Raw genomic sequence first — 13,190 nt, forward strand, 5'->3', positions numbered from 1 at the left:
TCGAAGTATCAATGGCGGAACAAGCTTCACCATAAAGTCTATGAGCATGCGCAACTCTTCCGCGCCTGCTCAGTTTTAAGCAGAGCGCCAGCGTCGCCGAGGTCTTGGCATGAAGCGCTAGGTCCAGTTTTCCGAGTCCCGCTCCTTTCTCCGGCCCCCGCCGCTGGTTTCCGGTCGGGCTGTGGCGGGGCTCCGCTCGACGATTGTCAGTTTCCCTAAAATGGCGGACGGAGGCGACGGAACGGGAGGGGCGACTGGTGTTGGCGGCGCTGCCCCCACGAAGCCCCCGGAGTTTGCTGGGGTGAGATTCCGTGCCCGCCATGGGGTCTGCCCCTCCTGGGCTGAGAGACCCATTCGGGTTCGAGGCCGGTATGCTGGTCGGGGAGTCTCACATATTCCTTATATAGAGGCATCCTTATCCTAAGAGTCAGCAAGTCTGTGCTCCTGACAATATTAGTGTCTTACCGCCCACACAATAGAGCTGATTGCCCGGAAAGGAGATGTTTCCTGAAGTGTTTGATGTGTCTGGCTTATATTTTTGAATTGTGCTCTGCTCTGGCAAGGGTTAAGGTTTGCTTCTCCGTCAAAGGGGAGTACACGCCTACATGGTGAACGATATAACATGCTGGAGTGTCAAACCACCCGCATTAAAATGACTGGCAAATTTGGGACTTGGAAGGGAGACACTACTTGATTTTGTAGGGGTTAAAAGAAGAGAAATTTGAACCATTCTGTGAAAAAAATGTAATTTGAGAACACAAATAACCTAATCTAAAACAGCTTGGAAAAAAAGCTTTCTGGTTGAAGGATCTCCTTGCTCAGGTGGAACAAATAAGTAAACACAGGTGGAACAAATAAACTAAGGGAAGCATTTGTGTAATAAATTTAGGGCAAAATACTGAAGGTCGTTGTTGCAAAAATGAGAAAGAAACTTTGAGCTGTAAGAGCAATTTGTACCTTTTGCTTTTTTTGATGCAGCTCCTCTCTTGATGCAGCTCTGTGGACTGATTGTTAGATCACATTCCGCTGCTGTCTAGTGCAGGGGTGTTGGTGAACTCTTTTCTGTTTTGAGATCTGTGCTAAAATGTGCTATGAGACCCAATAGTCTTACTTCCTGTTCTCCATATTGTAGGGAAACTAATTACTCTTGCAAAATTTTGTGTTTAATGCTTTCTGAAAATGTTAAACACTTTTAATATGTGAATAAACAAATCATAAAGCCTAAACATTGGGGCGCATGGTCTGTTTTTGTTGAGTTTATTATCTCCATTGTCATTTTGAAATGAGATTATGATAATGGTTGTCTGAAACCAAGAACACAGATTTAACTCCTAACCCTGAAAGGGATCCAATTGTTCCTGTTTACATGGTAAACCCATTAGTTTCATTTTACTTATTCTTAGGTAATTGTATAGGATTGCAGTCTTAAACTGATTTTAAATGGCTTTCAGTTTCTGTTTAAACTAAAAATCCCAGATAGTCATCTGAGTAGCTGAGCTGCATCAAGAACTACACTTTGGATGTTAGAGATTTGTTCAGGATGAGTAGTAAGGCATTTTGAAAAAATTCATATCAATGACAGAGAGTCTGAACGTTGCTCTTTGGGTAATATGTTTTGTTAGCTGACATAACATAAAGCATATAAATCAGTGTGTATAAATCACTGTATAAATTACAGCGTATAGATGACTGTTTCTCTTTTTAACATGTGAGCAGAAAATGGAGAAGAATGGAGGCTGTTCTTGGATGTATTTGAAAGGAAAGATTATAATGTTATGTATGCATGGTTTGTAAGAGCATATTATGCATGTTTGTGTTGGAGTACTGGCAGTTAAGTACCTATCATCATGTAAGCAGCATCTCTTAGATGCCAAGGCAGGAAAGTAAACAGTGGGAAGAGAACCCATTTGAGGAAGGCTCTGTGAACTGCAGTAGAAGACACTCAAGAGTCTCCGATAACCTCTGCTAAGTATTTTAATACAGTTCTGAAGATGATGGCAGAGGTAATATTGCATTGATTAGAAGTTTATTTAAATGTTATTTAACATTTCCAGCAAAAATATAGCTACTGATGCATTAATTTTTAAAAATTTAAAATAGTACAATTAATGATTTGCTTTACTTAATTTTCTCGCTATCACTTTGGTCCCTTCTGAACATGCAGAATAATGCACTTTCAGTCCACTTTCAGTGCATTTTGCAGTTGTGCTGAATAGCAAAATTCACTTGCAAACAATTGTGAAAGTGAATTGAAAGTGCATTATTCTGCATGTGTGGAAGGGGCCTACATTAGAATTCCTGTTTGAAACAATAATTTTACACAATGCAACGTTTCTGGTAATTTAGGGAGGATGGTAGGGTTTTCTCCTGATGGCTTTATGTGTTAAACTGTTGTTTCTACAGGTTGAAGTATAGCATTTTAATGGTTTCTTTAAACTTGTGTCTTCAGTGCAAAGCTTAATTTTACTAACCTGCGTAACTTATGGTGATGTCTTGAACTGACAGGTTATAAACAATGACATGTTCAGTTATTTTTGTTTAACTTTAAAAAAAGCAGAGATCATTCTAGTCATCACCATGTATTAATGTTTCTGTAAGAAACAAAATTCAAACTAGCTGAGGAATGTGCAATTAATTATACAGGTAAAAGCTCAGTTCTTGGAACTGACTCATGAAAAATGCTCTCAAAGCTTACAGGAAGTCCTATAGGGCAGGAAACATACAAGCCCTCCTTTAGCAACAGAAGGTCAAATCACAGTAGTCAGTATGTTTTCAACAGTAGCCAGCCAAATGCCTCTGGGAATCCTTCAAGCTGAGAACGCAGTGTTTGTCCATTACCTGGTATTCAGAGATCCTACTTCTGAACCTAGAAGTTGAGCTTAACTATCATAGCTGAGAAACCTAACCTATCTACATTTGTTGGATATTTCCCAAAAGCCAGCCACGCTGGTAGTTACAAATAAATCTTGTGGTAATAAATTTCAAAAGTAAATTTTTAAAGAAATTTTCTGTGTTGCTGGAGAATTTGCTCAAGGTGGCTTATAAAGTAAAACATGACAAAAATATAAGACACCATAGAAGTTTTAACTATTCATTAATTCATTTAATTATGTGTTGCATATCTGTTTTCGGGGTGTTAATGATTAACCTTCTCAGTAACTCCTTGTATTAAGATAAGAAAAGTCTATCTCTGTTCACTGTCTCCCATTCCCAACTTTATAAATCTTTGTCATTTCTGTCCCTCAGTCATCTTTTTTCTTTATACACTAGAGTTCCAAACATTTTGGTATTTTCTTATAGGAAAGGCTTGGCACAGTCATTGCCTTGATGACCCATTATTAATTAATTAGTTAGTTAGTTAGTTAGTTAGTTAGTTAGTTAGTTAGTTAGTTAGTTAGTTAGTTAGTTAGTTAGTTAGTTAGTTAGATTTCTAGGCCACCTCTTCCCCTATGCTATATAGCATAGTTTGTCTTTGGAGATGTGTTTTTAAATAATACTTTTGAAGTGTTTTATACATTTTTAATTGTTTACCATTTGTACTTCCAAAGGATGCTTCTTCCTCACAAGTGGGAACACTATTGATGTTGCTTGATGCATGAACAACTGAAATCAACAATGCGTAATGTAAACTTTATGAGATTCAGCAGATGGAAGAGTACAGTTTGCCAAACAGGAAATTAGATTTTGTGAACATAAGAAGTTCCCTTCTGGATCAGAACAGTAGTCTATCTGGTCCAGTATCCTGTCCCAGTAGTCTTAGAGGTCCAGCAACAGGGTACAGAAGCGAAGGTCTTCTCCTGATGTTGCCATCTGGTGCTGGCATTTAGACATTTACTGCCTCAGAACATGGAGATTTGCCAGCCTTGATCTTTGTGGGTCAGCTGATCTTTTCTTCATGGTTGGGAACAGAGGGTGGTGCTAGGGAAGAGGACCTCCACCCAACATTCCCTACTGTGCAGGATGCCTCAGGGACTGAACCTTTCCCAAGTGCCTTTTATGTGCCCCCTCACTCAACTTGTTTGGAGTTTTGAACTGGGGTGCCCTCAGTACACTGATGACAGCTAGCTTTTCCTGTTGATGGATGGTTGGCCAGACGTCATCCAGCATGCATTGGCTGAATGCCTGGGGGCTGTGGTGGGTTGAGTCAAGCAAATCTTCCTGTAATTGAATCCATCGAAGATAGAGGTCCTGTGACTGGGTCAGAGCAGACCAGATCTGGCAGACTTTTTACTCTCTTGACAGAGTTCAACCAACACCACCCATCTTTACCAGGAATCTGAGGGTGATCCTGGATGCCTCCCTTTCTTTGGAGGCCCAGGTCACCAATGTTGCTAGGTCAACCTTTTCCATTTCTGCCAAGCCCGGCAACTTATGCCCTACCTGTTCCGCACTGTGATCCCTTCATCAGTTACCTTCAGACTAGACTACTGTAACTCACTGTATGCAAGGCTGCCATTGAAACCTCTCTAGAAACTACAGTTGGTCCAAAATGCAGCTGCAAAGACTTTCACAGGAACTTCCTGAAAGGCACACGTTCAACCTGTGCTGTGCTAACTGCATTGGCTTTGGATCAAGTTCCAGGACAAGTTAAGTGTATTGCTACTTACCTTTAAGTCCCTAAAAGTTTATCAGATCCCTACCAATCCTTTTTCCTTGCTGGTCATGGGACGGAGATCGTGCTACTCACCATTGTGGATGAACTCTGGCTCCAATTGGATCAAGATGGGACTACGCTGCTGGTAGTATTAGATCTTACTGCAGCATTTGACATAGTCGACCATGAACATTTTGTCTACTGCCTCACTGATGGTGGAGTTAGAGGGACAGCTTTGTGCTGGATGATCTCTTTTCTCCAGGGCCGGGAATGATATTTTGGGGGGATGTATCCAAGCAACACCCCATCATCTGTGGTGTGCTGCATGGAGTCATCCTTTTCCCAATTCTATTTAACATCTTTATGCAATCTCTGACCCAGTTGGTACGGAGCTAGTTTACAGTGCCATCAGTAAACTGATGACGCCCAACTCACACTTACAATGGAGGGTCAGCCGGACTCTGCCGCTGATGCTCTCCAGCATTGTTTAGAAGCTATGACTGGCTGGTTGAAAACAAGCAGACTGAAACATAATCAAGTGAAGACGGAGATCCTGTGACTGGGTTGGGGGGGAGAGCCCGGGGAACTTCCAATTGCCAGCCTTAGATAGTGAGGCCCTACATCTGGCCTCATCAGTTAAGAATCTGGGAGTGACATTGGACTCTATCCTTTCATTGGAGAACCAGGTCACGAGAACAGCTCAGACTGAGTTTTTCCACCATTGCCAGTTGACCTCCTACCTCTCCCAGTCCAACTTCGTTGCAGTCATCCATGCGATGGTCACCTCCAGGCTAGATTACTGCAACTCGTTCTACATTGGCCTACCTTTGTCACTGATCCTGAAATTAAAACTTGTCCAAAATTCAGCCACAAGGCTGCTTACAGGAGCAGCCAGCAGAGACTATATAACACCAGTTGTGGAATATCTGCACTGGCTGTCTGTCAAGTACCAGATAATCTTCAAAGTTCTGGTGTTAACTTATAAGGCCAAAAGCGGCCTTGGACCCACACACTTGCAGGACCGTGTCTCCCAATGTCTCCCTCAGAAACCTCTCCGCTCAGCGGAAGTGAATCTACTGGTGGTCCCAGGTCTGAGTGATATCCGGCTGGCTGTAACAAGGCCCTGGCCCCAGCCTAGTGGAACATGCTGCCGAGTAACATCAGGGCCCAGTGGAGCCTGACCTAATTCTGCAGGGCCTGGAAAATGGAGCTGTTTCACCAGGTCTTTCTACCAAGCCAGCCTGATGTTTCCCGATGACAATATCTCCCCTGAGCCTCCTGTGGAAGAAACAATATGTCTCGCCATTTGGGGGGTTTTAGTTGTATTGTTTTAAATGGTTTTATGATTTGTTTTTATTGATTGTTATTTTTAGGGTTTTTTAATGAATTTTATGTGTGGTTTTAAGTTTTATGCCATTGTGATCCTTTTGGGGGTAGGGTGGGGTATAAATATTAAAGAAAAGGTTTGGGACCTTTGTTTTTGTGGGAAATACCTCTTCTGTTATACCCACCCCCACAAAGAGCTTTTCACTACTCTTCTGACCATCTCCTAGCTATCCCCAATTGAAAGTGTTACTTTGAGTAGATACAGTGGTACCTCAATTTTCGTTGATAATTCATTCAAAAGGAATCGATGAAAACTGAGGCACCATTTCCCATAGGAATCGATGTAAATCCATTTAATTCGTTCGAGGCACTCCAAAAAGTGCCTCCAACGGATTAATTGGCTTCCTGAAACCCCAGCCGGGAGGCAGAGGGAGCCCCTTATTTGGGCAGTGACTCCCCCTGATGTCACTGCCCAAATAAGGAGCTCCCTCTGCCTCCCGGCTGGCTGGTTTAGGTTTTCGTGGACTTTTTCTGGACAGTTTTTTTCTGGGTTTGAGGACGAAAGCCGAGGTAATCAACAAAAACTGAGACAAATTTTGCCCAGAAAAAGTCGCACAAATTCTTGCTACCCTAAAGTAGTTTAATTGGAATTATTGGCAAGAAGTAAAGATACATAAAAGTGGTTTGTTTGGCCTGGGCGTTTAGACAACATTGTAGAGATGTACTGAGTTCAAGTTTCTTGATAGAAACTACAATACAATAGCTCCCGTTCAATGGTTTCTATCATTACCAACTGGCCTGGACAGTTGTGAAGGTCATAAGGAAAGCAGGCATATCTTCCTTCCAATAAATCCGATGGAAGGGCACTGAACCAGGCAAAGTGCTATTGTGAGCCACCTTGAGCCCTTCGGGGATAAGGATTATCAATTTGCATATTTAGCAAAGGCTCATGGGTATGTTGTTGAAATGCTCACCATAACTTGAAAAGATAGCTCAAGGCAGGACTGGGCTTGCTAAAAGCAGGGAGACTCCAGGCAGAAGGCTTTGTCTCCAGGTGCTGTTTGGACCCCATATGCCTCTGCTGTGTATTAGCAAATATTTTTCACAGTTCCCATCTGCACTACCATTAATGGTTTGTCTGTGATAATCTTTCTGTGATACTTTGTGATTGGAGGATGTTATATTGTTTTGTAGAAATTTTGCCATACATTTACTAGATTAAACAGACTTTTTAATTTCTTGCTTCCTTGCTATGACGGGCATATAAAAGTATTTAGGAACTGTCAACAAACTATTCCATGGTGACTTTTTAGAATTTTGCTATCTAATATTGATATATGTTGAAATTATATTCATTTTATGATATGCATAGCTGGAATGGTGTCCTGCTTAACTTATGTTGGTGTAGCTGTAATAGTAATCTGTGCTTTGCAAGTAGGGTGTTGTCCCGCTTTCTGTATTGCATGTCAGTTGCAATCCAGTTGCATATCTTACAACTACCGTTGTGTTACACTCATTATGCTGATGAAACTGACAGAAGTGTTTTTAGAGTCCTGTCTGAATAGTCTGTGTCCATTTTGGTGTTCCATTTCGTTGTGCGATAATTTGGTATCACATAAAAACTTACTGCAGCGATGAGGAACCACAGCAAAGAGACCTGGAAGTGGTCTTCCATGCTGTCATTCCTGTACTGGCATTCTGGGGAGTGTTCCCAGGGGTTCTCCCAAAGGATTTTCAGCCTGCCAACGCCCACCTCTCCCCCCGCCGTGCCAGCAGCCAACTTACACCACCAAAATGTGGCATATGTTGGTCTTCCCGATGGGATTTTTCAGGGGCCTGGTTTTTTTCCCTGTTTTTCCCCCTCTTTGAGTCTTCACTATTTTCTGCTAGTCATGTGGTGTCAGCTGCATATCTTGAATTGTTAATGTTCCTTCCACCAGTTTTCACTCTACCTTCATCTAAATCAAATCCAGTTTTCCTTATGATATTTTCTGCTCATAGATTGAAGAGATAGGATGATAAAAAAATACATCCTTGGCTGATGGCTTTGCCAATTGGAAACCTTTCTGTTTCTCAATATCCTGCCCTAACAATAGCCTCATGTCCAGAGGGTTGCACATCAAAACAGTTAGGCATTCTTCCAAGCCCATTTCTTTCAAAACCAACCTGTCAAGACCTGTTTCCATACTTTTTGGTGTTGCCATATCTCCAGGAGAGGATGGCAGGATATGGCACCTGATTGTTCCTGCTTGTAGCTTGTGTTAGAGATGATGTTAGAGCTTTGCTATGTAGGAATGTGTGGGTTTAATGAAACGTCTTTCTTGGGCTGGGTGGACCTGCTCTATTATCAAGGAGCATTGTTACCCGAGGTGGAGACACAGTCTCTCAATATAGTGGGGAATATTAGCTTATAGCAGACTGCATATTAATGTTGCAAGAGGCTGAGTATGGAATCTTTAGTACCAGTGTACGATGATCAGCTCTTGGAAGAAAATTTACAGAGAGGAATATACTAATGCAAATTTGACAATCTTTATTGTAGGGATAAGAGATTCACAATCACTTGGTTCAATACAGCAAGCATGCAAACACAGAGTTCATAAGATATAGATAGTTTGGAAAATGGATTTGGAATAGAAAGGGGTGTGGGATATATGGGTAATACGTGATGTGAAGAAGTGAACGTGAAGAAGGTCCAGGGTTCAGAGCCAAATGGCCAGCTTTTGATTCCAGGGGGCAACTTGTCAAACACAACAACAAAGTCGGAAAGGTATCAATGGCACTGGGCAATTGGCCCTTTGGGAAGTAGGATATTTATAGGGTGAAGGACCCCCTCTGGGGGTGTCAGGACAACCTTTTGGAGAAGTTAGGACAACCTCTGGGAGGTGTCCGGATGGATTGTTGGAGAAACAATAGAGTGCACTGTAAGGTGGTCAGAAGAAGTTAGTTACAGAAGGGAGTATCTGGGTTAAGATAATCAGGGGAGGCAATGACATCAGGAGTCTTCTTGTGACTGGAAATGCATATCCATTCAGCAAGACTACTGCATTGTGTTGAGGACACATTCTTCCTTGGCTGTTCATCTAAAAATGTGCTGATAAGACAAGCAAGCTGAGAGCATGAGAACCAGAAAACAATTCTTGTAAGCTTCTTATAGGCAGACCTGGCTATGGCCAGAGAATGGGCTCCCCATCTCTGCAACTCCACGTCACCCTTGAGGCTGGCATGCATGCAGGGTTACCTGTGAGTAAGCACTTCCTCCCGGCTATCCAGGGCAATACGGTAGCAACATGGCCTTGGGAGCAGGAGCAAGCTTGTGAAAGGGCACGGGAGAGGAATGGGAGAGCTGTTGCCTGGTAACGTGGTTCAGTGAAGGGTGTAGCAACTCTTATTAGTATAGCTTGGTGTGAAAATTTTAATCTTGGCAATGAATTCCTAAAGTGTAACCTGTTTCAACTCTGATTAATAAATAGATTTCATTTATATCTGTTTACTGGGAGAACACAAAACATAACAATCATAGCTTTTCATTATCCACACAGTCAAAAACTTTGCTGTAATCTATGAAACACAAGCTGATTTTCTTCCTAATGTGGCGTGCATGTAAGCACACATTATTTCCCTGTCTTACCCCAGTAGGGATATATAATATTAAACAAAATGGTTAAAAGATCATTATTAATTCACCATTTATTTGTTGCTGAAAACACTTAGCATTAAAAGCGTTTGGTAGGATTACGGGGGAAGTCTTGTTCATACGGATGCAAATGCTTAGAGCTGGCTGAGAGGAAGACCAATGATGTCCCTGCAGCTGCTGTTCCAGTTGTTAATATTTTTATTTTATTTTATTTTTTAAGCTTTTATACCGCCCCATCCCCGGAGGGCTCTGGGCGGTGTACAGCAGAGGGAAAACAATGTAAATAATTAAATTAAAACATTTAAAAGCAGCGACAACCATAAAACATTCCTAATAATATGATAAACTACTGTAAAATAGATGGCGTTCACTAATCTACTATAGTAATTTCGTCACCTCCCCCAAAAGGGGGGGCGTCCAGCATTCTAACCTAAAAATTCCCTCCCCCTTCCAAAAGGGAGGAATGGCGAGTCTGAGATGACAGCTGGCCCAGATGTCAGGGCCCGGCCCAAGTATCAGGGCCGGGCCAGGGGCGGGGGCACCATCAACGGCTGAGTCCTCCAAAGGCCCGGCGGAACAGCTCCGTCTTTACAGGCCCTGCGGAACTTCGCCAAGGTCCCGCCAGGGCCCGGACAGCTGGTGGACGAGCCTTCCACCAGGCCGGGGCCAGAGCCGTGAAGGCTCTGGCCCGTGTGGAGGCCAGCCACATTATCATCGAGGGGCCACGGACCACCAGTAAATTGGCCTCCACCGATCCGGAGAGGCCGTGCAGGGGCGTATGGGGTGATGCGGTCTCCGAAGATACGATGGTCCCAGGCAGCGCAAGGCCTTGAAGGTCAATACCAGCACCTTGAAGAATTCCACCGGGAGCCAGTGCAGCTGGCACAGTATAGGTGGAATATGTAGCCAGGTGGCACTCACTGGAAGCAGGCGTGCGGCTGCATGCGGGACCAGTTTTAATCTCCGCATCAAACGCAAGGGAAGGCCCGCGTAGAGCGAGTTAAGCAATAGTCCAATCTGGAGATGACCGTTGCGTGTATCACAGTGGCTAGGTCCGCTTGGGAGAGGAAGGGCGCCAGCCGCCGGGCCTGGCGAAGATGGAAGAAAGCAGCCGGGGTTCTATGGGCCACCTGGGTCTCCACTGACAGAGACGAATCCAGGTGGACCCCAGGCTGCATACGGAGGGGGTCAGTGCCAAAGTGGCCCCTCCCACACCGGCGGCTGGAAAGACTCTCCCCCCACGGCCAAGCCAGAGGATCTCCGTCTTCGATGGATTCAGTTTCAACCGGCTCTGCCGCGAACCAACCAGCAACCGCCTCCAAACAGTGCTGTAGAGCCACAGGGGTGGCGGCTGCTCCCCCTCCATCAACAGAACGAGCTGAGTGTCATCTGCATACTGATGACATACCAGCCCGAAACTCCGTACCAGCTGAGCAAGGGGTCGCATATAGATATTAAATAGCAGCGGGGACAGTAGTGCCCCCCCCCCCTGGGGTACACCGCCTTGAAGCGGGCACTTCCGGGAGGCTTGATCCCCGCACCTCACTTTGCTGACTCCGGCCCCGGAGAAACGAGACAATCCATTGAAGGACAGTGCCTCGCACTCCAGAGGCAGCCAGGCGGTGGGTCAAAAGGTCGTGGTCGACCACATCAAACGCTGCGGTGAGATCTAACAACACCAGCAGCGCTGATCCGCCTCGGTCAAGCTGAATACGGAGTGTATCTGTGATGGCGACGAGAACAGTCTCCGTCCCATGCCCAGCATGGAAGCCGGACTGGAAGGGGTCAAAAGCCAACGCGTCATCCAGAAAACCTTGAAGCTGCTCCAACACCACTCTCTCAATTACCTTCCCCAGAAGCGAAAGATTCGAGACGGGGCGGTAATTGGCCAGATCACTCGGATCTAACGATGGTCTTTAAGAGTGGGCGGACCACTGCCTCCTTCAACCCATCCGGGAAGGTTCCTTGCTCAAGGGAACCATTGATTATACTCAACAGATGGGGTCGTAGCTCCGCCCGGCAGGTTTTCACAAGCCAGGACGGGCACGGATCCAGAGGACAAGTAGTAGGTCTAACAGCAGCTAAGGCTCTGTCGACAGCGGCTTCAGAGAGCAGGGAGAACTGGGCCAAACAAGGCCCAAGACGGCAAGGGAGTCTCCAGTTCACTAATTGAAGCTAATGTGGGCGAAAGGTCATGGCGGAGCCGCCAATCTTATCCGGGCAAAAAAAGCTCATAAATGCCTCACAGCTGATACTCAATTGGGAATTTGAAGATCTCTCCGATACGGAGGTCAACGACCCGAATTATGCGAAACAATTGTGCTGGGCGAGAGCTAGCGGATGCGAGGGAGGAGGAGAAGAAGGCCCTCTTCACTTCCTTCGTCGCCACCTCATAGGCTTTCATAAGCGTCCTATAGGTGTTGGCGCAGCTTAAAACGCGAAGTTTTCTCCACACTCGCTCTAGACGTCTAAGTTCCCGCTTCATGCGGCGCAGCTCCTCTGTATACCACGGAGCGCGTCGCATGCGGGGACGTAGAGGGCGCCGGGGAGCAACAGCATCGATGGCATCGGAGAGCCGGGAGTTCCAGTCCTCCACCTGCTCATCAAGTGTGCCGGCGGGTTCAGGGTCCCGCAGAGCATTCAGGAAACCAAGTGGATCCATAAGTCTCCGCGGGCGGGCGTAAATTAGCCCGTCGCCTAGACGGGGTTGATGCGGCAAGTCCACCCGGACCTTCAGGGCATAATGGTCGGACCATGGCACTCTTTCAGTAGAGGATACGACCAAATTTATCCCCGACCCGAAGACCAAATCCAGCGTGTGCCCAGCCTCATGGGTGGGGCCAGAATTTATCAAGGAGAGGCCTAGCGTCGCCATGGATGACACTAGATCCGCAGCCGCTGTACATGAGGCGGCATCGACATGGGCGTTGAAGTCCCCCAAGACAATAAGCCTTGGGAACCGCAACGCCCAGTCCGACACCACCTCCAGCAGCTGTGGCAGGCCGCTTCCCGGTGCGCTAGGCGACCGGTACACTAGGAGAACGGCCAACCTCTCCGGGGCCAACCACTCCAGGCCGACACACTCTATGCCGGTGACCTCCGGGACGGGGGCTGCCCTAAAGGGAATAGATTCACGGATGAACAATGCTACACCGCCCCCCCGGCCCTGTGTTCGAGATTGGTGAAGGCACGCGAAACCCGGGGGCGCGACCTCGCCCAAGGCGACGGTCTCACCTTCGCGCACCCAGGTCTCGGTGACACATGCCAGGTCCACCTGTTGGGCTCCGAGAAAATCTCGGAGCACTGCGGTCTTATTGTTGATGGACCTGGCATTAATTAGCACCAAAGACGAAGCAGAGTGTCCCTGATCCCAACCACCATCGTTTCTCGGGATAGGTCGGAGGTCAGAAGGCAGACGAGCATAATTATATCTCATGTGTCTTCTATCATATGGTAATTGGAGGTCACCCCTCCCATCTGTGAGAATCTTGAGACTCTGTGGCTTGACATTTCAGAAGTCTAGATAAAATATCCAACGTGATGTCAAAACAGGGCTCCGAGACTGGCAGGAATTTCCCTGGAAACACTCAGATGAGAGTAGCCTACCTGCCTGAATGCTTAAGGAAAGCACTA

At 45.7% G+C, this 13,190-nt stretch overlaps 1 protein-coding gene across 2 annotated transcripts in view; it reads left to right on the forward strand.

The window, feature by feature from the left end:
* Positions 1 to 73: 73 nt before the first annotated feature.
* UBR1 (ubiquitin protein ligase E3 component n-recognin 1) overlaps positions 74 to 13,190 on the forward strand; it is a 99,688-nt gene continuing 86,571 nt past the window's right edge. For both annotated transcript variants that reach the window (XM_048484122.1, XM_048484123.1), the window contains exon 1: positions 74 to 301. In XM_048484122.1, the coding sequence (XP_048340079.1) occupies positions 221 to 301 (81 nt within the window). In that variant the 5' untranslated portion in view covers positions 74 to 220. The remainder of the gene's footprint in view (positions 302 to 13,190) is intronic.

The sequence above is a fragment of the Sphaerodactylus townsendi genome, linkage group LG02, assembly GCF_021028975.2.
Source record: "Sphaerodactylus townsendi isolate TG3544 linkage group LG02, MPM_Stown_v2.3, whole genome shotgun sequence".
Taxonomy (NCBI): Eukaryota; Metazoa; Chordata; class Lepidosauria; order Squamata; family Sphaerodactylidae; genus Sphaerodactylus; species Sphaerodactylus townsendi.